The sequence below is a fragment of the Acomys minous genome (genome assembly GCF_964271855.1).
Source record: "Acomys minous genome assembly, chromosome: 5".
In the NCBI taxonomy this organism is placed as follows: Eukaryota; Metazoa; Chordata; class Mammalia; order Rodentia; family Muridae; genus Acomys; species Acomys minous.
Window position 1 is genome coordinate 37830527 of NC_140494.1, and position 25650 is coordinate 37856176.

Here is a 25650-nt window from a genome sequence, read left to right on the forward strand (position 1 = left end):
CGTACAAGGCCTGTGTCAGTCCACAGCGTCAATGACAGCATGGGTACCCAGACCTCCAGTGCTTGGGACCACACCCTGCACATGGCTCCACCCTGGTAGTAGATTCACAAGAAAGCTTGTCTATGTTTGGAGATCTCACCTAAAGATGACAAAATATCAGATCAAACAGAAAGAAGATGCAACAAGCAGACTTTTCCTTACGTCTGTCCGACACAAGAGTCCAGCCTGTGCGCTGCACCTGCGACAGCTTCTCCCTGGAGGTGGGGCAGTACGAATGTACAGGGGTTTTTATTCTGTTATGCAAAATTCAATTTGTATGTGACAAATTTTATAACCTTAAGAAAACAGAATGTCCTGTCTAGAGCTTGGTCATGTTGAGGGCCATTGTTAACATCTCCTATCAGAGAAGCACAGAAGGGTTGTTCATACTGTGGGCAGGGAGGGTTCCCTACGTGACAGAGAAAGACCTGAGAGATGCGCCAGTGAACCCTGCCTCAAAGAATCCTTGCAGAGTGGAGACCCAGCACACAACAAACACAGCTACCACCACTAGGAGGCAAGTTTTTCTTTTATTCGGGTCCTCAAAATGAATCGGTGTCATTTTACATAAATCCTGTCAAAACCCTTACACTAGTGCTTCAGAACATGCGCAAAAGTTCCCGGCCAGGTTCTGAGCCAGGGTTGCCTTAAATGCGCATGCGCTTATCCTCCTGTGAGGTGACAGAACATGAGCTGGAGGTTGGAGGGTGCTACCTTTCTGCACAACCTCACTTGTGACAGGGCCCTTCAGCGTGCCCTGTAAACCACAGGACTGCTTCAAGCTGGGTTGATGTGCCCGAAGTCGGGCACCTTGATACTCGGAATGTCATTCTTCCTGTAGAAGTCGGCCTGCACGTGGTTCACGCGGCCATAGCCTCTGTTTAGAGGTTCGATGGGCTGATGGATGCGCTTTCCATAGACAGAGGACATCAGCACCGGCACGGTCCTTTCCTGCTCCTGGGAAGATGAAATATGCAGTCACCATTGTGAACACAGAAACCCTTTCTACCTCCAGTGCATGGGCACAGTGGCCTGTTCATCAGACGTCTCAACCAGATGGCATCTCAATGATGCTTGCACGTACACATCCAGGGAGTCCAGTCTCTCTGCTCGTGGCCCTCTACTATCCTGTTATCTGGAGGAAATGTGAGACCCTGAAGTAGGCACCAGCTGTGGTCTGACTTCAGTCCCACCTCTCCGCCTTCCAGCCCCTCTCCTGCCCTCTCCCAGCACATCCCCCGCCAGGCTCTCTCCACCCCAGCATACAGGACAGCAGCCTCGAGCTTCAAGACTCAGTTCTTCCCATACACCTTGCTTGGCCATGTCACTGCCAGAGAGTTCCAGGCACCCAAGTCACCGGAAGTGTTTCCAGACCCTTCCTTTCACTACCCTCACTTTAAAGAGCTCTCTGGGCATGTTGTCCATCAACATGGAAACAGGTTGTTTCTTTGACTTTTGCCTTTTACTCTTCTCTCTTTATCATAATATCATCAGCTCTACACAGACATCGACTTGTGTCTCAGTCCCTTTATGCTCCACAAGAGAGAGGGAGAGCGCCAAACAATATGCCATTTGAGGCACTTTCTTCTCGTCAGAAAACAGGAACTTCAATGCCAAGTCAGGATGCATCACCTTGAGCAACTATAAAAACCCATGTCCATGCAATGAGTGACACCATGGTGACTTTAGCACTAAACTCCAGGTCAAATGAAGAGCTCCAAGAGTGGCAAGATGCCAGGAACCTCACTCACATGCAAAACAAGCACCCAGCCACCGTACCACATCTGTAGACTCGGGGGTCTTAATGACAACCACAGGGAATAATCTCGTGGGTCAGTAGCAATCCCACCAGAAGCTACTGTGTCAGAGTCTCCATGTGACGTGCTGTGTAGTAGTCTGTGCAAAGTCGGACTATTTAAAAGACCCGCCATCCTCAGTCGGGACTGAGGGTCATGTCAAAGGGCAGAAGTGCCTACACAAACCAGGATGGGCCCAGCCTGGCTCAGGAGAGAAAACATCCCCAGCGCCTGTCCACTGCAACCCTGACAGAGGTGCCACTGCCGCCAGCCACCTCCCTTTGTAGGTGATTCCTGACAACTCCTCCCATTTGGAAACATTGGGGAGATGAAAGCAAAGTGTCCCTAGAAAAGCGAGGCTTGGTGGCCAGGGCTCAGTGGGTGAGCAAGCAGGGACTACCAGCTGTTGAAAAGCACTTTCTAATTTTACTTTCTTTAAATTGTCCAGGACCCCAGAACCATTCAGAAAAATTAATGCAAAAATAGAGACACAGAACAGAAGAATCTTAACTTCACAGCACAATAAAATAGATGCAAGCCACATAAACAAAGCTACATAAAGCAAAAGAACACAAAGTCAAATATCTGCATATGGTCACCTATACATGCACACAAATATAAACATATATATACATGTGTTCATATATGCACATGTACATATACAAAATACATGTGTATGTGTATATAGATCTGCATGTCACATACATATAGATAGTGCATGAAAATGTTACACAGGCACACACATACCATATGTATTCACACATTCAATATATACACATGTATGCACATGAACACATATACATAATACATGTGGGTGCACTGTATATGTATATGCACATATATAAATATATATGCATTCATGCATGTATATTCACACTATATATGTGTACACATGTATGCATGGGTACATACACATATGCACAGCTTTGATGGTCTACTAGCATCATCAGCTTATCTTACCTCCTCGTTAATATGAAGTCCCAGGTGTTTTGCATGTTCTCTGTCATCTCGATGTAATTTCTGGTTATAATCTAGTCTCCTGTTAAAAACACAGTCATAGAGGGAGATGACCCCTGTCTGGGAATAAACAGAGAGAGAGAGAGGTGTGTTTGAAAGGTGAGGCTCTGGTCCTGGTGCAGCACAGGAACCAGCACAGTCCAGTGAGGACTGGAATTGCACAGTCTCTGTGTGAGCAGGCACTGAGGAGGGACAGCACACATGGCAGATCCAGCTGTGACCCCGCTAGCAAGAGCAGAGTATTGCCAGGACCAAGTCTCAGTGCGGGGGTTCGACGGCGCCTCTCCTCAGCTGTCTGGTGGTCCTCCTTGAGATATGACTCAAAGTCTGCTCCCTCTGACACCACTGCAAGGGTTCAAGCCTTGGTCCATTCAAGCTGCTATGAGGAAATAGTGTGGACCGAGCTGTTCTCAGCTTAGAGGCTGGACGCGCAATGTCAAGGTGTGGGGTGCTCTCTGCTACAAACATGGCACCTGTGCTGCATCATCACCCATTCGTGAGGGCTCCACCCTCAAGACCTGATCTCAGACTGTCTCATATAACCTAATTCTGCTATGAAAACTCAGCAGTAATTGGGTGCTATGACAGCACCAACCAAGCAGCACTTACCCCTTCAAGCTCTTGGCCAATGGTCACACTTCCTATACGCAAGCCTCCCTCGTAAGATACAAAAATATTTTTCTTACATCCTATGTACAGCTATGGCCCTTTGTATTTGATATCCATGAGTGTATGTAATACATCTACATATATAACATGAACACACATTATACATTTATAGATACACATGCACATGTTCTGGAAGATGACCTGTTAGTACAACTATGTTCTACATATCTCTGGATTTCTTCCTCAACTTGTTCTTAGTCAATCTGTTTGTGTGGTATCCAGTAAAATAAATAATCCACGTGTTAGGTTGTATTTAATCTTCATCTCTCACACCAGGCTTGGGTTTGTTGCTCTAAAGGCCCATACTTGGTTTATCTGTGGGATTTGCTTTGAGCAGCAGCTGTCTCACTTATATTGAGGTGGTTTGGTTTGGTTTTATTTGTTTGTTTTTTCATGATAATGATACTAGAATGATTTCCTGTTTGGGACAGAGACAAAACTAAGTAGTGGAAAGAAAGAGTGTGCACGCATGTTGAGTGGACAGAGTGCAGGATCCCAGAGTTGCTGGCAGTGATGGGGATGGCGAGCGATACAGCATCCAACAATGAGGTCATTCATGGATGGTCCACCAGGTAGACTCTGGGAGATAGCATACACCTGGCAGTGCCTGATGTGAGGGAAACAATGTGGTTTTTAAGAGTCGCAGTTCCAAGATTTGTAAGACTGTGTCCAGCAGTGTGATAAGCAGGGAACTTTCACCCACTGGCAGATCTTGGTTTAACTAAATTCAGAGTCATTCTGTACCTATCACTAGAGGCAGTGGCTTCTATCTCCATTTCACTGTGGGCCATTACAGTGCTGGCACCAGTTGCCCTGAGTATTGTCTCCTGAGAAGGTACCTCATTATCTAGACAGAGCTTTAAAAAAAAAACAAAACACTAACTCAATGGAGATAAATTCTCAGCATTTAGTGCTGTGACATTGGCTAGTTCCTTGTGTCTTCACATCACACTGTAGACAAAGCAAATTCTAGATGAACAGAGAAAATAAGTGGGGAAAAAAAAGCCCATAAGGGGCCTCCTACGCATAAATGCAATAAGGAAAATATCATAAAGAAAACATCAATCACTTTGACTCTATAAAATTAGACATTTGCTTATCAAATAAATCTGAGTTTCTTTAAAATCGCATTTTAAGGCATGACAGGGAACTCTCAATGTCTTGAACACTCAGTGCAGATGTGTTGTTGCAGAAGGTGGGGGGCTGCCAGCCTGCACAGGCGAAGAAGCAGTGTTTTCTGGGCGAAGCAGCAATGCTTTCTGGGAGAAACAGCAAGCGCCCTTCAGTAGCACAAAGAAAGTCCAAGCTAAGCACTCACTCTGCAGGAACAGTGGGTGTAAATTCTCCCCAGCCGGGTCTGCCCCTCTTCAGGAGAGGATAACAGACCCAGGTAGATCTTCTGAGTGCTGGAGTTGTTGGCTGAGTCCGGGAGAGGCTTGCGGCAAGACCAGACTAACTGGAGAGGCCACCACACTGTGCAATTTTTCCCCCTGGTTTTTCAAGACAGGATTTCTCTGTGTGGACCTGGCTGGCCTTGACCTTGCTTTGGAGACCAGGCTGGCCTCGAACTCACAGAGATCCACCCGCCTCCGCCTCTCAAGTGCTGGAATCAAAAGTGTGGGCCACCATACCCAGCTAGAACATTTTTTTTAAATATTCCTTTTTATTTACATGTGTGGGCATCTGGATGAGTAAAGCCATGAAAAGGTAGCTAAAGGTCAGTGAACTGCATTGGATTCCCTGGAGCTGGAGTTACAGCCACCTGTGAGCCACCTGATGTGGGTGGTGGAAATTGAATTCAGGGCGACGTCCACGGTTACTTAAGCAATCGCGTGGTAGGCTCACAGTACGAGTTCAGTTCTGTTCCCTCTCTGGAAGCGCTCCTCACTCTGGCTAACACCATGATATTGCAGGTTTGGGGACATAAGCCACAGCTCACAGTACGAACACTTGTGATTGGGTAGTTCTCTTCTGCATCCTGAGGACCATAAACGAAAGCAGAAGTGGATGATGTTCCCCATCCCACGCCCAACAGTGCTCCCACGAGGTGACAAGCCTGCTCAGGTAAAGGAACCACATGAGAAGTGGGGAAGCACGAACGGAAAAGAAACAAATTGCTACGATCGGCCTGGGCTGCACTTCTTGCCACGTTCTTTCAGCAGGCCAACCCTCCTGAATGGAGTGGGTCCTGCTGGGGGCCTGAGCTTATCCAGGTAGAAGACCCAAAGACCAAAGAACAGACTTAAGAAATGAGCGTGTAGTAGCTCTTACATATGCTCCACATCACAGAAACCTATTGCAATATGCAACTTCACGGGGGGGGGGGAAACAAAGTCTATTGCTTCTCACTCTAATGAGCTGTCCTGAAACTCATGAAAAGGGAGCAGCTAAGAGCTCATGCTGTGAGGGTTCCAGGGTGTTGCAAGCGCCTAGGACATCTTGATCTGGACTAGGAATTTCAGTGCTTCTGGGCATGGACTGATGAGAACTGTAGATAGTGCTCCACATCCCCTATCCCGTCCCCCACGCCCCCACTACCCCCCTGCCATGTGCGTGCTGCATAGTCAGAATGTTCCAGAGCAGAAGATTAATTTTTCTATCATTGAAGAATAAGAATAAAAATAAAAAAATTACTAGCAGATGGGCAGCCTCACAGAGGAAAGAACCGTCCTTCTCCAATGCCTCAGCAGAGCCAAAGTGTGTCTTCCATTACTGATCTTCCATCCTTTGTTCTTTCATTCCTTTGTGGCTTGAAGCAAAATGATTTTAATAAAAACCAATTGGTATTGAGATGCTATCGCAACACAGACTCGGTGCTGCACAATTAAAGTCTCTCAGAATCATCTCTCTCTCCCTCAGATTCTTTGAAAAACAGAGAAAAATAGAAAATACTGGAGCGTGGCCTCTGCCTTGGCTTGTGCTTTGAGTGCTGCCAAAACATGGTAACACTGTGTGCTGTATGGGGTGTCTGATGTCCTGCCCTCAGTTTACCCCCTGTGCTCCCAACTGCTGATGCTCTGTAGCCTCCAGCCTGTTGTGTGTGTGGATGACATCTGTGCAGTGGGCCTTGTGTCTTCCACTCCCATCATGCATTTCTTCTATTCCGTCTGAAGTCTCCAGCTGTGGAGACTTGATATCCATTGTTCGGTATTAAAAGCACTGGGTCTTGATCTGAACCTAGTGCAAGAGGTGGTGCCTTTGGAGGTCACTGACACTACATGGGGCTCCATACTGAGACGGGCCAAGGAAACAGGTGTGTGCACACTCCCAGCCTCTCAGTGTGTGTGTGCCCTGCATTGCTCCAGGAAGCACATGCGTGCACATTCCCAGCCTCTTAGCATGTCCTGACGGCTCCAAGACTCTGAGCCAGTGAGACCATTAGCACTTGTGGTTTCGGGAAACTCCAGAACAGTGACCTAAATAAATATTTTCTTTCTAAGATACACAGCCTCGGGTATTTAATTATAGTGGTGGAAAATGAGCTAAAAATAGCTGGAAGGTGCCAATTTAGGCTCCAGGACAGAAATAGAGAAATCTTACTTTAAATGAGACTACAGTTTGAGCATGGGAATAAAATCCACACTAAAATATATAAAACATAATTTAAAAAATACTAAAATGTTACAAATGAAACGTTGAGACACGGGAAAGTGCACGGCACAGAAGAAGGGATGGTAAGTTCTCGTGTGCTCTGAGCTTGTGGACACAGCTGGGCATCTCAGCTGTCACACTGTCACATGACGGTTCTGCCGTGCTGCAGACAGAAGTCTGTAGAGCAACCTCTTGGGTGCTGTGGCTCGAACTGTGTCCTCCAGAAGCTCACATGGTGAAGTCTTACCCCAGAGAGTACAGAATACCATCCTGTTCGGAGGCAGGGCTGCTAAGATGAGGTTATATTATAATGTGACAACACTATGCAATGCGACTGGTGTCCTTACGGAGTTGGGATTTGAACACAGAAGCGAGTATCAGGAAAGACAGTGTGAACAGGACAGGAAGGTGACTATCAGGAGAAACAAAGTGTTCGTTCAGAGCTGAGCTTCCCCTCTAAACCCAGAAAAGGGAGCAGACCTCCACTCTCCGGGACTGTGAAAGGTGAGTTTCCATTGCTCTAAGGCACCAAGCCTGTGGCACTTTGTGCCATACTTCTGGCCAATACACTTGGTGAAAGCAGTTACCTTTGTGGCACGTTACCCCTCAGACAGAAGGTACTGAAGAGCTGGCCCCCAGGGACACACGCAGCATGGAGTGGGAGCAGCCTGCGAGGCGGCTGCTGGATGACTAACCTGAGCAAGGACACACTGCCCAGCCCACTTGACACGTAGCATGAGAAGTCAAGTCGCTGAGCTCTGTGGAGCTGCTTGTTGCTGCAGCATGGCTGGCCTTGTCCTGACTGATGCAAATGGGTAACTGAGGGGGGCATCTACCACCTGTGGCCTGCAAGGCCAACCTCCACCCTGAGGTTGTAGGGTTTATTATATCATGAACTGTCCCCCCCTCCAAAACACACACACACACACACACACACACACACACACACACACACACACACACACACAGCTTAGAAGCTCTTCTCTTTCTAGAAGTTAAACACACATACAAATAATGGGTGAGAGCTTCAGAGTAAACTGGGACCCGAGTCCTTTCTTCTCTCCTCCTTTTCATGTGACATTAAATATAAACATACTCTTCCTCATCAAATTAAATTGCTTAAATTCTGTGGGAAAGAAATAAGAGATATGTGTACTTTCATACTCTTTTTAACAATTTGACACATGCTTATATATATATATGTATATTACAATATTGTGTGTGTGTGTGTGTGTGTGTGTGTGTGTGTCTATATCCCAGATCAAGCTAGCCTTGAACTCTGAGATCTGCTGCCTCTGCCTCCTAATTGGTGGCATTAAAGGCATGCGTCACATATTTTTATGTAATTGCAATGAGAATGACACTATATGGTCACCAAACACATCTTTATTCGAAAACAAGTTTAAAAGGTAGCTCTCTATCTTCTTACAGTAGTCTGTGCTGGCAGCATGGTTGGTTCCAAGGTCCGCCACCTCTAGGTACACAGGCTCCATCTCCGTTTGTGTGTGTATGGAGAACTCAGAGGATGCAATAAATGATTCCAATGTCCTGGAGACTACGAGGCTCTGGGAACCATGGAACCACGAAGAGCGGGATCAGACTTGAATAAGACCAAGCCAGGCAACACTCCAACAAGAACAGGGAAGGGCCTGTGCAGTCTCACTCCTAACTGAGGAGATTTCAGCAGCTGATGGCTGCTGAAGGTCAGTCTTCTTCAGAAGTGCGGACTATAGAGTTGGCCCAGTGTTCCCAACACCTACGTGCACATGGGTAACACTAATTTGACCCAGGTGAGTTATGAAGAAGAGGAAGAAGGGGAGGGTGCTATGAAAGAGGTGGTGGAGAAGTAGATGGAGGAGGTGGGGAAGGAGGAGGAGGCAGGGAGGAGGAGAGGGCAGTGCTGGAGGAAGCGAAGGAGGTGGAAGAGGAGGAGAGAGAGGTGGAGGAGGTATAGGAGATTGAGGAGGATGAGAAAGGGGAGGAGTACAAGACGTAGAAAAAGGAAGGGGAGGAGAAGGGAAGAGGAAGAGAAGGATGGGGATGAGGATGAGGAAGAGAAGGGGGAGGCAAAGATAGGGATGAGGAAGGGAAGGACAAAGATGGGGATGAGGAATAGAAGGACAAAGATGGGGATGAGGAATAGAAGGACAAAGATGGGGATGAGGAAGGGAAGGTGTCCTAGAGGGGCTGCAAGTAGGGAGGGGAGGTGAATATGAGATTAAATATTTTGTATTTGTCTATATAATTACCTAGGAATATATAATACAAATTCATGGTGCTTTCAAATAAAAATATAAATAACTCTCATTACAACTTACATGTTTTTAAAAAAAGAGGCATAGTGGGTTGTCAAGTCACCACACCAAGAGCTTCCAGCACTCACATTGGGAAAACATGAGAAATGAATCAGTGTCTAATGTATTACACTTATTGTCTTCAGCCCAATGTTGTACTTTTGTGAAACTAACCACTCACTGCAGAAAGAAATCTACCTCGTTGGTAGTGATTGCTGATTCCTGTGGTGTAAACATCCCCACTGTGGAGCCTGGAGAGATGGGTCAGTGGCTAAAAAACACTTATACATCAAAAAGATTTGAATGTGGTTCCCAAGCACCTGCCTGGATCACACGCACCTGTAATCTACTTCCTGGGGATATGATGGCCTCTTTGGCCTCTGTGTATACCAGTCACACACAGACATAAATGCAAACAAAAGACTAATACACACATATACAAAAGAAGTCCTCACTGCAGCCAATTGAAGGCAGCCAATCAGGCACAGAGTTCAAAAATGATGCCGAAAATGAGTCTTGAGAGTTAGTAAGGGCAAACTCTGCCATGCTACTGACCAAGTCTCTCTGTCCCTGAGGCCCAGCCTGGCTTAAGTGGAAATCGCTGGTGAGTTACTCCGCCTCCTCCTTCTCTCTTCAAGGCCACAGCACTCATACGTCCACTTACCCACAAGCATATGACCTAGTTTCAAAACTAAAACTTGCCAAGATCATTGATTCTGTAAGGGCCTCATTTGACTTCTGGTAAGCCCAGAGCATCTCCATGGGAAACAGGCTGTATGCTGAGCTAAGACAATGTTAACAGCACTCAAGACTCCAGTCTAGAGGGCCGCAGCTTGTCAAAAATGGGTATCAGAACCTTTGAGGGACTATGCTTAACGGTCCTCCGTGGCTTGCCTGGGGACAAGATCCTGTCTTCACAATGCAGATGCTGGGATCATAAGCTTTGAAGATTTTTACAACTTCTCAAATAGTATCAGAATAGTTTACTCCTGAAGTTGGCAGAATTCCTCGCAGCTGGCTTGTATCTCTGTCATATGGGGAGAGTATTTGAACTCCACGCCTTAGTTCACAGGCCTACCTCATCACAAAGGGGAGCCCTGGTGACTGCAGAGCCAGCTATGCTCCCCTCTGCAGTGTTTCTGCCTCCTCACTGGCAAGGCGTCTCTGGATGTTCACACCATAGCAGGTAAGGGTGAGCCTCAGAGGCTGAAAGTTCACTTGTTTTCTTGTGCCATCTGCTTGCAATTACTCATCCCTGTGCTATGCGCCATGATCCCTAAAAGCGCCTATGTTGGAACTTGGTCCCCAGCATGGCAGTAAAGTAAGTTGGTGATGTACCTTTAAGAGCCAGGGCCTCTTGTGGGGTCCTTAGGCACTAAAAGGACAGCATTGATGGAGTTGGGGGGGGGGGGGCTGTAAGCGTCTGCTTCCTGGCTACAGGTGTAACTGCTTGCCTTGTCACCAGTTCCTAGCACTCATGCCTGGAGACAGTGAGGCCAAATGGCAGAGACTCAGCAAGGCCAAGGTCTGCTGCTAATAATTTTCATCCTCAGAAGTTTGAACTAAGTAAACTTTTTATTTTAATTTTCACTCTTTTTTTTTCCCCACCAAAAAGTTAAAAACCCACAAACAAAAGACATGAAACAACAAAAATGTATTTTCTTCGTCACTTAGTCACGCCAAGAACCGTAGAGTCTGGTTAGGGTACTTAAAGCTGGTTTCATATATTACTTCATCAAATGGAACAGAGCCAGCTGAATGGGTGGTGTAGCACGCACCTACAGTACTAACGCATAGACGCAGAGGCGCTATCACCACAAGACTGGATTAGCTGTAGTCTACTTAGAGAGTTCCAGGCCCGCTGGGGTTACATTATCAAATCCTGTCCCAAAAGAGGAAATTTTAAAAAGGGAAATAAAAGTAGGAAGAGTGGTGAGTTGGAGCAAGAAGGAAGAGGATAGAGAGGAAGGGGGAAGAGAGGGTGGCTTGTCATCAAAGTGCTCTCCCTGTGTTCATGAGGACCTGGACAGACCCCAGTCCTCACACTTAAAGAAAAGAAAAAAGGCCAGGTGCAGGGGCTCACAGAGTTGGGAGCAGATCCTGAGGGGTCGCTGGCCAGCCATTCTAACTGCCTCAGCAATCTCCAGATCAGTGAGAGACCCTGGCAACACCCAAAGTTGTCCTCTGGCCTCCCTGTGCCTGCACATACAGAGACATGTGTACAGCCTGCATACACACAAATGAGAAAACTGAAAACCAGGCACATGCTTATGTGATCCTCTGTGTCTGGAGATATAACAGACCCACCACTGCATGTAGAGGTCACACCAGTTTGTGGGCAGTGTTGCCAGTGGTAAGAACAGTCTCCAAGCAGAAGGACATAGTCGCCTCCTCCCTTTCCTCCCTCCTTCCTCATGGCTGAGTTCCAAAGAGAAGCTGGGTCCCTCTGTTTAGAAAGTCCCACCTGCCTTGGAGGAAGACACTCTGCTCCACACTCTAGGACTTGCCAGTCCTGGGGATGGCTCAGTGGCCAACAAGCTTGCAGCTAGCACAAGATGAGAGGCACCTGGGATCCGCACCAGGCACCTCATGGGTAGAGTACTAAACCACTAAACCATCAACAGAGCCCCTGGCTTTCTAAATGCATCTTCTAAAATGGTGGCTGAGGCCTTTGTTTTTAAAACTTCCCATTCCCTGTGTCCATCCATGCAGCAGGTGTTTATGGGGGGTACCAAGGGGGTACCGATAGCCAGCCCTTGTCTTGACAGCTGAGGATGTAACATGACAAACATTAATCACTGCCCCATGGTAGCTGATATTGCACTAGGGGAAACACAATAGTAAGATAAGCAGGTGACATATTCAGTGGGCTAGACCAGAATAGTTGCAAATGAAAAAAGGAGTGGGGAGAAGGGGAGGGAGTAGGCATGCAGAGAGGCACTCTGCTTTCTACTAGTATGGCTGAGAGTAAGAGTCATCCTACCAGGTACATCGACCACAGGATGGTTTCCCTTCCTCTACAGCCAACTAAGGGTGCTCAAACACACATGGTCAAACATGGCTGACTCCTAACATGGCAAGGCATTGTACAGTGAGGGGTTGGGGGAGCACACCCTGTGTACTGGACCCTGGCTGTGGTCCTGGGACTATGTGCTTTGCAGCGCTGGACAAACCGCATGAGCCTTCATACTCAGGAAGTTCTTACTACCCTGGACCAGAGGACATATTCGGCCGTCAGGGAGTAGAGCTCACAGCACACAAGGGCACCGTCAGCCCTCGCCTCCACATCCGCAGTTCTGCACATGCAGAAGGGATTCCAGCTAATCCCAGCAAAGCCAGAGAGGGGCCTGTGGAACACAGCTTTCCTCAAAACAGCTTTCTACAATCCACCCTAGCCTGCTGGAAAATGCATTCTAAAGCCACTTAGGCGATTTCTTTTTAATGTTACTGTTAGACTTTGAGGGATTTAATCAAAACCTTCATAAAAGGGCATTCTCCTACAACTCGGCTTTTCCATTTCAGGCGCAGAAATGCTGTGCACAACAGAAGAAGAGAAAGGCAATTTAAAAAAAAAAACGCCATCAAACTGAATCTGCTTTGCTGCCTCTGGAACCATATTTCTTAGGGAAACACAGGCTGCTAGGGCCCCCTAGGGAGCAGTGGCCGAGCTGGTCGCATTCTAGATGGTAGCTTGAGAGGACAGACTTGTCACCTTATTCAGGGGCATTACTGGGGTTTTAACTAAGTGTGCAGCCTGCAAAGCATGCATACGAAGGGCCCCCTGGGGTGGATGAGTTCAAAGGTCAAGGGCAATGCATGGATGCTCATCTTTACTGTGGCCCTCAGTAGTAATCACTGACAGTGAAGGATGGCCGGGTGTAAAAGAGATGGGTTGCTGGGAATGGGCAATTAGTGAAAAATAATCATCATCAATAACTACAGTGAAAGAACAGTAGCTGCACTCACACCAGGCTCACTGCATCTCATGTCACACTGGTTCATTAGCTCAGGCGTGGGGGCAGAAGTTAACGTAGTTATCTCCCGCCATTCTTCTCCACCTCATCCTTTTCAGAGGTTTCTCGCTGGTCCTGGAGCTCGCTGAGACTGGCTGGCCAGTGAGCTCCGGGGTTCTCCGTCCCTACCTTCCCACCATGAAACGTGGGACCACAAGCAGAGCAGTGCACGGCTTTTTATGTGGGTGATGATGGGGACTGGACCTTAGATCTTTATGTGTATGCAGCTGTTCTACAACTGAACGGTCTTCTCAGTCCTGATGCTATCAGTTCTTACGTGAGCTCCGGGAGGCTGGCACTGCTTACCCCATAGATGGCTGGAGTGACACAGGGGGCTGTGTCTTGGGCCAGAGCACAAAGCTAGTAAGCACGAAGGCAATCTTTTTGTGCAGGACTCCTGAGCCAAGTTATGGTGGGTTTTCTAAATTTTTATTTTATTAATTTATTTATTCATATTACATCTCAACGGTTATCCCATCCCTTGTATCCTCCCATTTATGGTGGGTTTTTTGTTTTTGTTTTTGTTTTGTTTTGTTTTGGTTTTTTGGTGGTTGGTTTTTTAAGTTCATTTCTATGGTTAGGATATTAAATGTCCCACAAAGCTCATGTGTTGAGGGCTAGGTCCCTTGATGATAGCTCTATTGGGAGGTGGAGGAAATCTACGGAGAAGATGGACCCAGTAAGGTAGATAACTGGGGGTGCATCCTTGAAAATAGCTCCATTCCCTTGCTCTCTCTTTTGCTTCCCAGGCACATGGAGGTGAAAAGACTTTCTGCACACACGTTTGCACCAGGACCTGCTGCACTACAGGAACAAGTAGCTGTGCATGGAAACCACCAGCTTTTTGGTTGGTTTAAGGTAGGAAAATTGTTGTCAGTGGCAGAAATCTGTCACACAGTATGAAACATCCTAAGGGCATCAACAGCCATCAACTATTTCCGTCTAATCCAGCTGTTATCACAAAATACTATGGAGTGGGTGGCTTTAAAACAACAGGAATGTCCAACTTTAAGAGTCTGACTGACTCAGAGTCTGGTAAGGGCCTATTGCCAGCTTCATACATGGTACCATCTCGAGTACTCTCATGTTGGGAGCAGTGAGAGTCCTCTCTTATGAAGGTGTGAATCTACCTCATGGCCTAAGTACCCAAGAGCTCCCAATCCTGAAGCCACCACTGTCGGGGGACATGATTTCTGCACACAGTCTGAGGATGGGGAGCAGACATTCAGAGCACAGCACTGACATCAGAACCACTGCTGTACCACTACAGAGAGTTTGAGTGAGCCCTGTAGGTCTACACTTAGTTGACTTCTTAGCAAACCTAATTAAGAATTCTCGCTAGTTATTCTAAATAACCAAAAGGGCAAAGGACACTTTTTTTCAGTCCTGCTACATTAGTACCAGCTAACTGGTCAGGAGAATTGGAAGATGTGTTTGGCTGTCCTTGTTGCTCTTGAGATGGTATGACGGTGGTGGTGGTGGGGACTGTGTTCTAATAAAACTTTATTTAAAAGGAAGTGGACAAAATGCAACTAGAGCCGAGGGCACAGAGTCTGGAAAGCCATGGCCTACAACATCCAAAGCAGTGAGAAACCTGTACGTTTACAAAATTAAAAGTGGACTCTAGTAAATGTGTAATGGGGGGAGGGGGGAAGAGTGGAAAAGACACAAAATAGGAAGAATGATGGCCAAATGTCAGAGCCTAAAGAGTCCGTGCTGGGAAAGGACTGGGCCTGCGTGGAATACATAAAAAGGTGAAGCCTAGAAAGAGTCAGAGAGATGTACAGATGCTAACAGTACATGGGAATCTGAAACTAACTTAAATTACCCAGAATTCATGGAACTATTTCTTAACCCTCATGCCAATGTTAAAGGAAAGGCTGATATAAAAAGAAAATGTTTATCTGACAGTGAATCTGATGCTATAAAACACAAGGAGAAAAGAGATGTTGCTGACAAAGCAAGAGGCTGTTCCACAGGTCTTAATGCTCAAGGAGTTGGGGTGCCAGACACTAATCTCATAAACAGAAGGGCTCAGGGGAGGCACACTTGGTGCTGGCCACAGAGGCAGGTAGACATGAAGTGTCCTCAGATTATAATTGCTTTTCAGGAAGAGAGACTGACTTGCCATTCTTGTCCAGAAGGGGAAGTTCTCTCTCTCTCTCTGTGTGTGTGTGTGTGTGTGTGTGTGTGTGTGTGTGTGTGTGTGTGTGTGTGCGTGCGCGCGCGCGCGCGTGCACGAGCGCGAAATCTGATATCTTAGTTTTTTAACTGGGAGTGTGAAAAAAGATAATTACATTCTAAAGGAAATCAGGTGTGATGAGTGGATTTTGCAAGTAGTAACCATTGGTGGGATGTGTTTGTGCTTTGCTTCGAAAGGCATTCTACTCTCTGGAAAGATAGGCCTCTTGGGCTGCCTGCTATCAGACAGTGTACCTGACACCTCAGTTTATTTCTTGTGCATTTGGAGAACAGCTCTTTCTTTATGTTGGGAAGTTTCCCAGCCATTACCCAATCAGAACTTAGTTTTAGCTAGCTAATTCAAGAAAGAACCTTCTATGACTTTTGTCCACGTGTGTATATATAAAATATCTATGTAAGCAGTTTTTGTTCTCAAATATCCACTGAAACAAAACCCCAGCCACGTTCCTTAGACTCCATAGTTCCAACCAGCCCAAGAAGCCACCTTACGTTCAAAATGTACCTAAAGCATAACCTTTCAGATTGAATAGCTGATTGGGTCAGCATCCGGGCAGTTTAGGTACAGTGACTCGAAAGCAGCTGTATCAGATTTCATATCTGCATCATCACATGTATGCAACTGTTTACAAAATTCCTTAAAGATGAGATTTTACCACTACCAACAAGTCCCCGCCCAGACAAGAGATCCAGACAGATCCCGATTTAATTAACTGAGCAAGGCTTAAGGGGATAGGTATTTTTGAAGGTTCCTCTAGGGAACCACACCTTTATGCACAGTTGAAATCCGGGCACTGAATACCTGAGATGTCTCATGGAAATGTAGCTGTGTGATTATGTGAGCTGCCAATTTAGAACCCACTAGTATAGGTGGGGGAACACATGGTTAAATTGAAGGTATTGATTGGCGGAGTTTTTCTTTGTCCCAACTCATTCTGTCAAGGGGATCTTGCTCTGGTCTCCCTGCAGATGTCTGGACTTTGTGATCTCCACTGAGATAATTTAGACAAGACACACAGTGTGCAATGTAGGAGCCAGGCAGAGAAAAGGAGAGTACATTCTTGGGGCCAGGGAGAGTGTTGCCCTGCTTTGCAGGGCAGGAAGGCTCTGCACTGCGTCTAAAGTCTTAGGAACACCTTTCCCAAAGGCCTTTCGGTCCAAACGGTTGGCAACCTGTCTGGCTTGGCTGTGGGTGGGTGGGGATGGGGGGGGGGCGGGTATGTCCTTGTTCTTATCAGAAAGCTGTCTGCTTTGTGGTAATTTTATAAACTTTAGGGCTTCTGGAGTCAGGCTTACATGATTATCTATTAATGACCTTCCAGGCAGGCTGAGGACGCAGTATCCTTCCCCCACCCCCAACCCCAGGGCCAGAGCCTTAACACGTGTCCCTCCCATTCCTCTGATTAGAGCCCTGCACTTGCAGAATGTCGAAGCTGTTACGGGAGAGGAGTCCAGCCCCAGTGCCCTCTGATCAGGCAATCTCTAGCTGCCTTCCTAACAGTTCCTTCTATAGAAGCCCAGACTGTTCAGCATTTGGGTTAGTGGTTCAGAGGAAGCTAGGAAAATAATTTTATAGTAATTAGAATGTTATCTAGCTGTGCATTGCTGACTTTATTACAAATAATGGAACAGTGGTCAACAAATAGTTTCATAGTCATGTCCCCAGAATCCTTAGTTTCATCCTGCAAGTTGGCCTCTGTCTCTGATACTTATCTTGCCCCCATCTGCTTATTTTTTAATCATAGCTTTTGGGGGGCACCTGGATAGTATTTCAGAGCCCCTCAAGATGATATGTTATGAAAGTTTTCATTACATTAGAATCCAGACAATTTTTATAATGCTCTCAATAAAATAGCACAGACTTTGAACACCAAGGCTATCTTGGCTGTTTATCTCATTCTGTGCACCAAGCCTATGCTTTAGTCATAAAAATTGGCTATCTTAGGCAGATTTGGGCCCAGGGGTCCCGCTCAAACTAAGGCACCAGCCAAGGACAATACAGGCGGTAAACCTTAAACCCCTACCCAGATCTAGCCAATGGGCAGAACACTCTCCACAGTAGAGTGGAGAGTGGGATATTACTTTCTCACATACTCTGGTGCCTCACCTTTGACCATGTCCCCTGGAGGGGGAGACCTGGTGGCACTCAGAGGAAGGACAGCAGGTTACCAAGAAGAGACATGATACCGTATGAGCATATACAGGGGGAGGTAATCCCCCTTAGGAACAGTCATAGGGGAGGGGAATAAGGGGAAAATGGGAGGGAAGGAAGAATGGGAGGATACAAGGGATGGGATAACCATTGAGATGTAACAAGAATAAATTAATAAAGTAAAAAAAAATTGGCTATCTTATAGGCATTGCACACTTAAAATGTAAAAGTCATTCAATAAAGGAAATTATTTACAGATGAGAGTTGGTTAGTTTTGTAGACAGGGTCTCATGATGGAATCCAAATTGGCCTTAAACTCTCAATTATGCTACCTTAGGCTTGTGTGTTCTGGGAAGACAGACATGTACCATCATGCCTGGTCCAGAAGCTTAAGGATATTATTCATAGAATCTTCATAGCAGCCTTATTTGTTTTTTGTTTTTGTTTTTGTTTTAATTTATTTATTTATTATGGATACAGTGTTTTGCCTACATGCACACCTGCATGCCAGAAGAGGGCACCAGATCTCATTATAGATGGTTGTGAGCCACCATGTGGTTGCTGGGAATTGAACTCAGGAACCTTTGGAAGAGCAGCCAGTGCTCTTAACCTCTGAGCCATCTCTCCAGCCCCATAGCAGCTTTATTTGTAATAGCCAGAATTTGGAAACAACTTAGATATCCCTCAACCAAAGAATGGATAATGAAACTGTGGCACATTTACACAATGGAATACTACTCATTAAAAACAAAGAAATCCTTTAATCCCAGCACTCGGGAGGCAGAGGCAGGCGGATCACTGTGAGTTCGAGGCCAGCCTGGTCTACAAAGTGAGTCCAAAGCAGCCAAGGCTACACAGAGAGACCCTGTCTCAAAAAACCAGAAAAACAAAAAAAACAAAGAAATCATGAAACGTTCAGGCAAATGGATGGAACTAGAAAAGATCATCCTGAGTGAGGTAGCCCACACCTAGATACACATGGTTAGCCATTTAGTACAGGATAAATACGCTGCAATGCACAGACCCAAAGAAGATACGTAAGTAGGAGGACCCAAGAGAAGACGCTTAAATCTCACTCAGAACGGGAAACAGACTAGATAGAGGTCAAAGAGGAAACAAGGTAGGAGAGGAGCAAGCCAGAGAGAAACAAGGATGAAGATCAGACCTAGGGAGAGTGGGATGGAGGGACAGAAAAAGAGAAACCGTGGGCATCCCTGTGACAAGCTCGAGACCTACGTCACAATGAGCCTCTGGGAGGATTATGAGGGGAACTATACCCGGGACTCCTAGTGGCAGGGGCCATGGAGACTGAAGAGGACACCGTCTAAATAAAGTGGAGGGAAGAGAACACTGACCCACCCACAAAAACTGGCCCAAAGCTTACCCTGTCTACAAGACGTGCAGAAATAAAGAAAACAGACAGTGCAGAGACTGAGGGAATGTCCAACCAATGCCTGGCCCAACCCAAGTCCCGTCCCATGGAACAGAGCCAATCCTTGACACTATTAAGGATACTCTTCAATGCTTGCAGACAGGAGCTCATCAGAGTTTTCCTCTGAGAGGCTCCACCCAGCAGCGATTTGAAGCAGATGCTGAGACTCACAGCCAAACACTGGGTGAAGTGTAGGGAGTCCAGTGGAAAAGTGGGGAGAAGGATAAAGACCTACAAGTGACAGGAGCCCCACGAGAAGACCTACAAAGTCAACTAAGCAGCATCCAGGAGGGCCTGTGGAGTCTGAAGCATCAGCCAAGGACCACGCATGGACTGGACCTAGGTCCTCTACATAGACATAGGCCATGGGCAGCTCAGGCTTCATGTGGGTCCCCTAGTAAGGAGAATAGGGACATCTCTGACATGGACTCTGTTGCCTGCTTTTCAACCATTTCTCCCTGACAGGACTTTCTCCACAGTTGGGAGGAGAGCAGGGACTAACTCTGACATGAACTGTGGTGCCTCATAGTTGACAACCTCCCCTTGGTGGGGAGGCCTGGTGGCACTCAAGGAATAAGCAAGCTACCAAGATGAGACTTGATAGCCTATGACCAAAAAGTGGGGGAGGAGGTCCCCTTCAGTCATAGACATAGGGGAGGGGAATAGGGTAAAAGTGGGAGGGAGGGAGGAATGAGAGGATACAAGTGATGGGATAACAATTCAGTTGTAATCTGAATAAATAAATTAAAAAATAAATAAAAAGAAAAAAGAAAAAGAAAAAAAAGCACCTCCATAAGGTCATGCTGAAAGCAAGCCTGTAGGGCATTTTCTTAATTAGTGATTGATGGGAGGGCCCAGCCTACTTCAGAAGGTGCCACCTCTGGGCTGGGTGTCCTGGGTTCTATAAGAAAGCAGGCTGAGCAAGCCAGAGGGAGCAAGCCAGTAAGCAGCACCTCTCCATGGCCTCTGCATCAGGTCCTGCCTCCAGGTTCCTGCCCTCCACGAATTCCTGCCTTTGCTGCTTTTTTTATATATGAATGAAACAAACCCTTTCCTCCTCAGTTTGCTTTTGGTCGTGGTGCTTCATCAGAGCAATAAAGACTGAATGAGTATTCTCCTCATTGTTTCTGCCATTTAGAGGCCGGATGTTTCTCACACCCAGATCTTGCGGGTATCGTAACTGATTCCGCTGTTACTCCAGACCTGATGCAGACAGACCCCAGGGAGCTGAGCCACAACAAGTAGACCAGCCCTGGCACTTCAGTGACGTACCTACAGATCCTGAGTGGAAAGGATGACCTAGTGTCCTGGTTGTAGTTACTTAGCTTTTTAGGAAATGAACAACCGGTGGCTTCTCCACTGTTCTCAGAGAGGCACCTTTGGCCAGCTCACCAGGAATGGCTCTGATTGCCTGGTTGGTCCCTTTAGCTCACAACTCTTCCCTCTCACTCTCAGGGTACATATCACTTGCATTAGGCTCGCACCTGCCCATCCTCACTTCCTGAGGTGTCTACACCCTTAGTTGTGGTGGCCACATTCTTGGTGTCCTTGTGCCTCAGCCGAAGGCCTCTCTCTTGCCTGCTCACCATGCCTGCCCCACTAATGTCATCGGATCACAATCCAGCCCCTACACAAGCAATGACGACAAGGGGCCCTGCCCCGGACTCCAGCAACTGTCAAACTCAGAGCCCCAAACCAACCCCTGGAGCAGCTCCACATCTGTAAGCCAGGAAGCTTCTATGCCCTCCGCAGTTCCGCACCCCTCCACAGTTCCTCTGGACTCTGCAGCTCAATAGTTTGTCCTTGGCACCGCCCTCTGCCGTCGAGCAATAGTCTCTTATGCCCCTCACAGAGTAACCCCTAGCTCCTAGCCCTCAACACTTGGCTGGTTGCCCTTGGCACCGCCCTAAGAGCTCAGACCTTCCTACCTGCTAAAGCCCTGCCCCATTCATTAGTGTCTGAACTGCCTCAGTAATGTGGCCCCTCCCCAGGCCTCTCCCTAGCACTGAAGCCCCACCCCATCACTTCCCTTACAGCCCCTAAGTCCCTCCCTGATAGTGCAGGCCTCGCCCCCTGTCTCTGCAGGATCTGCTGACCTGGCTCTCGCGGGAGAAGTAGCTGAGTTCTTTGGGGTCCTGGCGCCTTGGTGGGATGTAGCTGAAAGTTGAAACCGCTGAGATGGGGAGAGGGCGTGGCTTGCCCCGCAGTGAAGAGGCGGTGATTTCCTCCTCCTCCCCCTCCTCTTCTTCCCCCTTCTTTTCCACCTTTCTCCCCTTCTTTTTCACGTCCCTGGGGTCCATCGCGTGCTGCTCAGTTTTGGCCGGACCTCGACCTACGGAGCCCAGGCCTCAAGCATCAGCTTGTGAGGCTTCTGCGTTCCTACGGGCGTCTGCGTTTGGCCGTTCCCTGGCAACTGCGCTGTGGCCTCAGCATCTGCTTAGTGACGAGGCTAAGACGTTCTTTGACGCCTCCTTCTAAGTCCTTATCGCCACACCCTGAAAGAGAGTTTCCTGGTAAGAGCCGCCTCAGAAACCACACCCATTCCTCTACCTCTGCTTTCCCAGCGCAGTTTGCTCTAAGTCTCAGGGCACTCCTCAACTTTACAGATCGTGGCAGAAAGCTACTACGCAACAGGACCTGACGATACAACCCTGAAACAAGCAGCCCTCGGCCACAGGGAGCTTACATCCTAGAGAAGTCAGATAACAAAAATGAGAAAGCCTGCAGTGGTCTAGGACAGTGTGACACGTACATAATGGAAAGGTTAAAGGCACAGGAGCATGGGCCACACACATGGGCCTCAACATGGGGTGGTAGCTGCATTTCATATGTGTGCTGGCCAAGTTACAGGAACATAGGAGAGTGACCGTGCATAAAAGTCAAGCCCATAGGATGTAAAGCCTCTCTGATGCCGCTCCGTCCTCAGCTCTAGGAATCCCACTTCCTCCTTTCCGCTATTCTCCCCTGGCAGGTTGCCTGAGTACACTGTGAGTCAGAAAAACGACCAGGAACTTTCCCACCATGAGCCAAAGTCTCTAGGGCTTTAGTCTTGCCTGGGAACCACTTAGCAAGATGGACATCTCCCCGGAGCTTGGGGATGTAAAGAAAACGGGGCCATCACCCTTCTCCTGTGAACAGAAGTTGTAAAAGCATGCCTGTTAATGTTTTCATCCCCATGAAAATATTAGCAAAATTAAATTAAATTAAAAGCCCTCTATAGTATACTGTCAACCTTTCCCACCTCTCTCAGCCTTTCCAAAGACAGAGCATGAGAGGTCAGCTGAGGGCCATGAGGCTTTGCAAGCCTTGTATAGATGATGATCTACACACACTTGGAAAGGAGGTGGGGGTGACACCAAATATGATGAGAATTCAGATCCAGCCTAGCCAAGTCTGAAATAATTCCATTATGGATATCTTTTTCACCACCATTCAGACCTAATTCTGCTAGCTGCGATTTCATTAGGTACCAGTTTGTTATTAGTTAAAGAAAACATCATAAAAACATGCTCGTTAAACACAGTGTCTAGTTAGTTTTCACTGTCAGTGCCACATAGCTTGGAGTCACCTGAGGAAGTAATCTCAACTGAAGGATTACCCCCATCAGCTTGGCTTCTTGGCACGTCTGTGGGGATTGTCTTAGCTGCTGACTGACGTGGGAGGATCCAGCCTACTGTACACACACCATTCCCTGGGAAGATAGTCCTGGACTGGAATTCTCCTTAGCTAGGCATGACCTGCATGCGATCCAGCTAGCAGCATCCCTCTGTGGTTTCCACCTTGAGCTCCTGCCCCGAATTCTAACAGACAGACTGGCCTCCCCTGTGTTGCTTTTGTCAGAGTATTTTATCACAGAAACAGAAGGGAAAGTGGGGTGCACAGGAAGGAAGGTTCTATCCAGGGCTGTGACTGTAGGTGTGGGGAGCACTTCGATGGGCCTTTCAGCCTGAGATCAAGATCAGGCTCCAAACACAATCAGCCTTGGCCAGAGAGACCTCGGAGCCAAGGAGCAAAGCTGGAGATGTGGAGAAGAGAGGGGACATGTAGATGTGGGGGACCTGGCCAAACCCATCTAGCTGAACACAGACAAGGCAGCCCTGTATCCCCTGGAGGAATGTGGGGGTTACAGATCTAGTGAGAAAAACTTATCATATGCAGGATCCAGAAGGGGAGGTTCTTTTTTTTCAGGGGGGGGGGTTCTTGCTATACTGACTTTGGATTCCTTTGCTAAAACTGAGTTGTGCAAGGAGAATGCACAGATGGCCTGAGGAAATGAGATGTGAGACAGAAAACAATTATTTACCTCAGAGAGTGAACCAAAGTAACAATTGCATCAATGTACAACTTGAAGGATGAATGAGTTTATTGGGATTACTTCTAGGAGTATACAGGAAGGGCTACTTACAGAAGCAAAGTCAACTAAAGTCATCTGTCTCACCAAGAAGCCCAACCCAACCCAGATGACAATCCATAGAAGCTCAAACTCTGAAGGCCTCCGTGTGATTTACAGATATCTCCACAGGTTAGAAAGCCTGCTCCAGGCAGCTCAGCTCAGCCTTTTCTCCGCCCCCCCCCCAAACAACTTTTCACTGCTTCCATAACCTTGAAGAGATGCCCCCTCACATATCTTTAGTTTCAGGAACTTTGTGAGACTTGTTAGTCGCTTACTTCCTGAGCTTATAAGCATTTCCTCTTCTTTCCTGGAGGGAATATTTCAGTTTAGAACTTCCAGATCTATACAGAGAACCCTCTAGAATGGAATGGTTGAACTCACGGGAAATTGCCAAACAACAGGAAAAGATTTAGAGTTCTGGCCTAAGTTGATCAAGCAAAGATTTTGTGATCTAACTAGACAGCTCTCGAGGGCATGGCCACTTGAACCTGTTTTAAAATCTTGGATGGCCTCACTGGTTCCCCCAGCCGCAGCAGCTGCTGTGGTTGTCCATTGCCCACCCCCCCAGCCATATCAACGCCCTGCCACTGCCACTGCCCCTGCCGCAAAGAGTCAGAGATGCCAGATACACCACCAGCACCCACCACCACCTTGCCCCCAAGACCTGCGTCTAGCACTCAAGCAGCAAGGCACTAAAACTTCAAGTGGCATACTGCCAGCCCTCCTTCCTGCGTTGGGACTATGGAGACGGGAGACAAAATGACAGGGCCGGTCAGCAACTCACGGGAGCTGTCCATGGTGACGTTTCCTGACTCAGCCTACTGCTTGCTATGATAGGAGCTAATACCTTTCCTGCCCTAAGAGCGCCTACTGCCGCTATGGGAGCTGTCCATGGTGATGACAAGCTTTCTTGCTTCAGCCTACTGCTTTCCTGGGAGCTTCCCAAGAGGGCAGCACCTCCTTTTCAGTCTCTGTCTGCTATTCATGGGGCAGGGAAAGGTTTCCCTGTCATGGACTCTGTGAATTTTGTAATTTGTAAACTTTATAACCCCTCAAGGAAAAAGTGGCCAGACTCCTGCCTGAGAAAGTTCCAACAACCCAGGTCCTCCCCCAGACCTCTTTAACTGTGATCTCCAGTCCCTCAGTAGGACTAATCGAAAACTGGGCTAATTTGAGGTGAGAGAGAAGTCTGGACCAAAACCCACCAATCCCTGAGCAGGAGAATTAACCAGTCCCTACCTAAATGTTCCACTAAAAGCCAGTAATCCCTGAGCATGAGAAACAACTAATCCCTAAACAACAAAGCCCACCAATCCCTGAGCGGGGGGAGTGGCAAATCCCTGAGCAAGAGAAATGACCAATCCCTGAACAGGAACTCCCACCAATCCCTGAACTCCCCCCCCCAAGTTCAGAGTTTGAAATCCCACCAATCTTCACTATGGAAATCCCTGCCCTGGAAAGCTCCACTCCCTAAGAAACCCTACCTATATAAAGGCTTCGTCTTCCCAGTTCCCTGCTGCCTTCCCCTGGGAACAGAGGCTGCCACTCCTGGATTTGTCCCTCCTCTCCTGGATTCATCCCTCTAATAAATATCAGTTAAGAGATTTACTGCCTGGTGTGACTCTCTCATTGGTAGAAGCAATGAAGAAGAAGAGAAGAAGAAATGAAGGAGTAGAACTTAGGGTCTTGTGCTCCTAAGGGGTTTGGGTAACCCTCCCCTGTGAGCTGCAACATCTCTGCAGAAGAGGCCACCTCTTAGAGCTGAGTGGTTTCTGGACTCCTATGTCTCAGGACACCCTTGGGGGCACTGCACAGCTGTGTGGCTCCTGGGCTCCCATGTCCTAGGATGTTTCCTCAGAGCTGTGTGGTTCTTGGGCTTCCGAGTCCAAAGAGAACCTTCCATCTGAGTACCAGAAAGCCAACAAACATTTGGTGCTGGGACTCAGATACCCTTCCTTGGGACACTGACCCTCCTCAGAGCTGGGGTACCTTCTCAGACCTGTTGGGGGATGATCTGATGTATTTTTTTTAATTATTTATTTTTATTTTATGTCC

General features: G+C 47.4%; 1 protein-coding gene across 2 annotated transcripts; it reads right to left on the minus strand.

Annotated features, from left to right (window-relative positions):
- Positions 1 to 550: 550 nt before the first annotated feature.
- CFAP90 (cilia and flagella associated protein 90) lies at positions 551 to 21783 on the minus strand. Of its 2 annotated transcripts, none has more exons than XM_084782898.1 (3): positions 21299 to 21783; positions 2796 to 2912; positions 551 to 996 (listed from the first exon to the last, which is right to left on the minus strand). In XM_084782898.1, exons 1-3 carry the CDS (start codon positions 21500 to 21502, stop codon positions 817 to 819), a joined length of 501 nt encoding a protein of 166 aa, XP_084639024.1. In that variant the 5' UTR covers positions 21503 to 21783; the 3' UTR covers positions 551 to 816. The 2 variants fall into 2 exon arrangements, with proteins under 2 accessions (XP_084639024.1, XP_084639025.1); XM_084782899.1 differs by lacking the exon at positions 21299 to 21783 and adding an exon at positions 20687 to 20806.
- Between the last annotated feature and the right edge of the window lie 3867 nt (positions 21784 to 25650).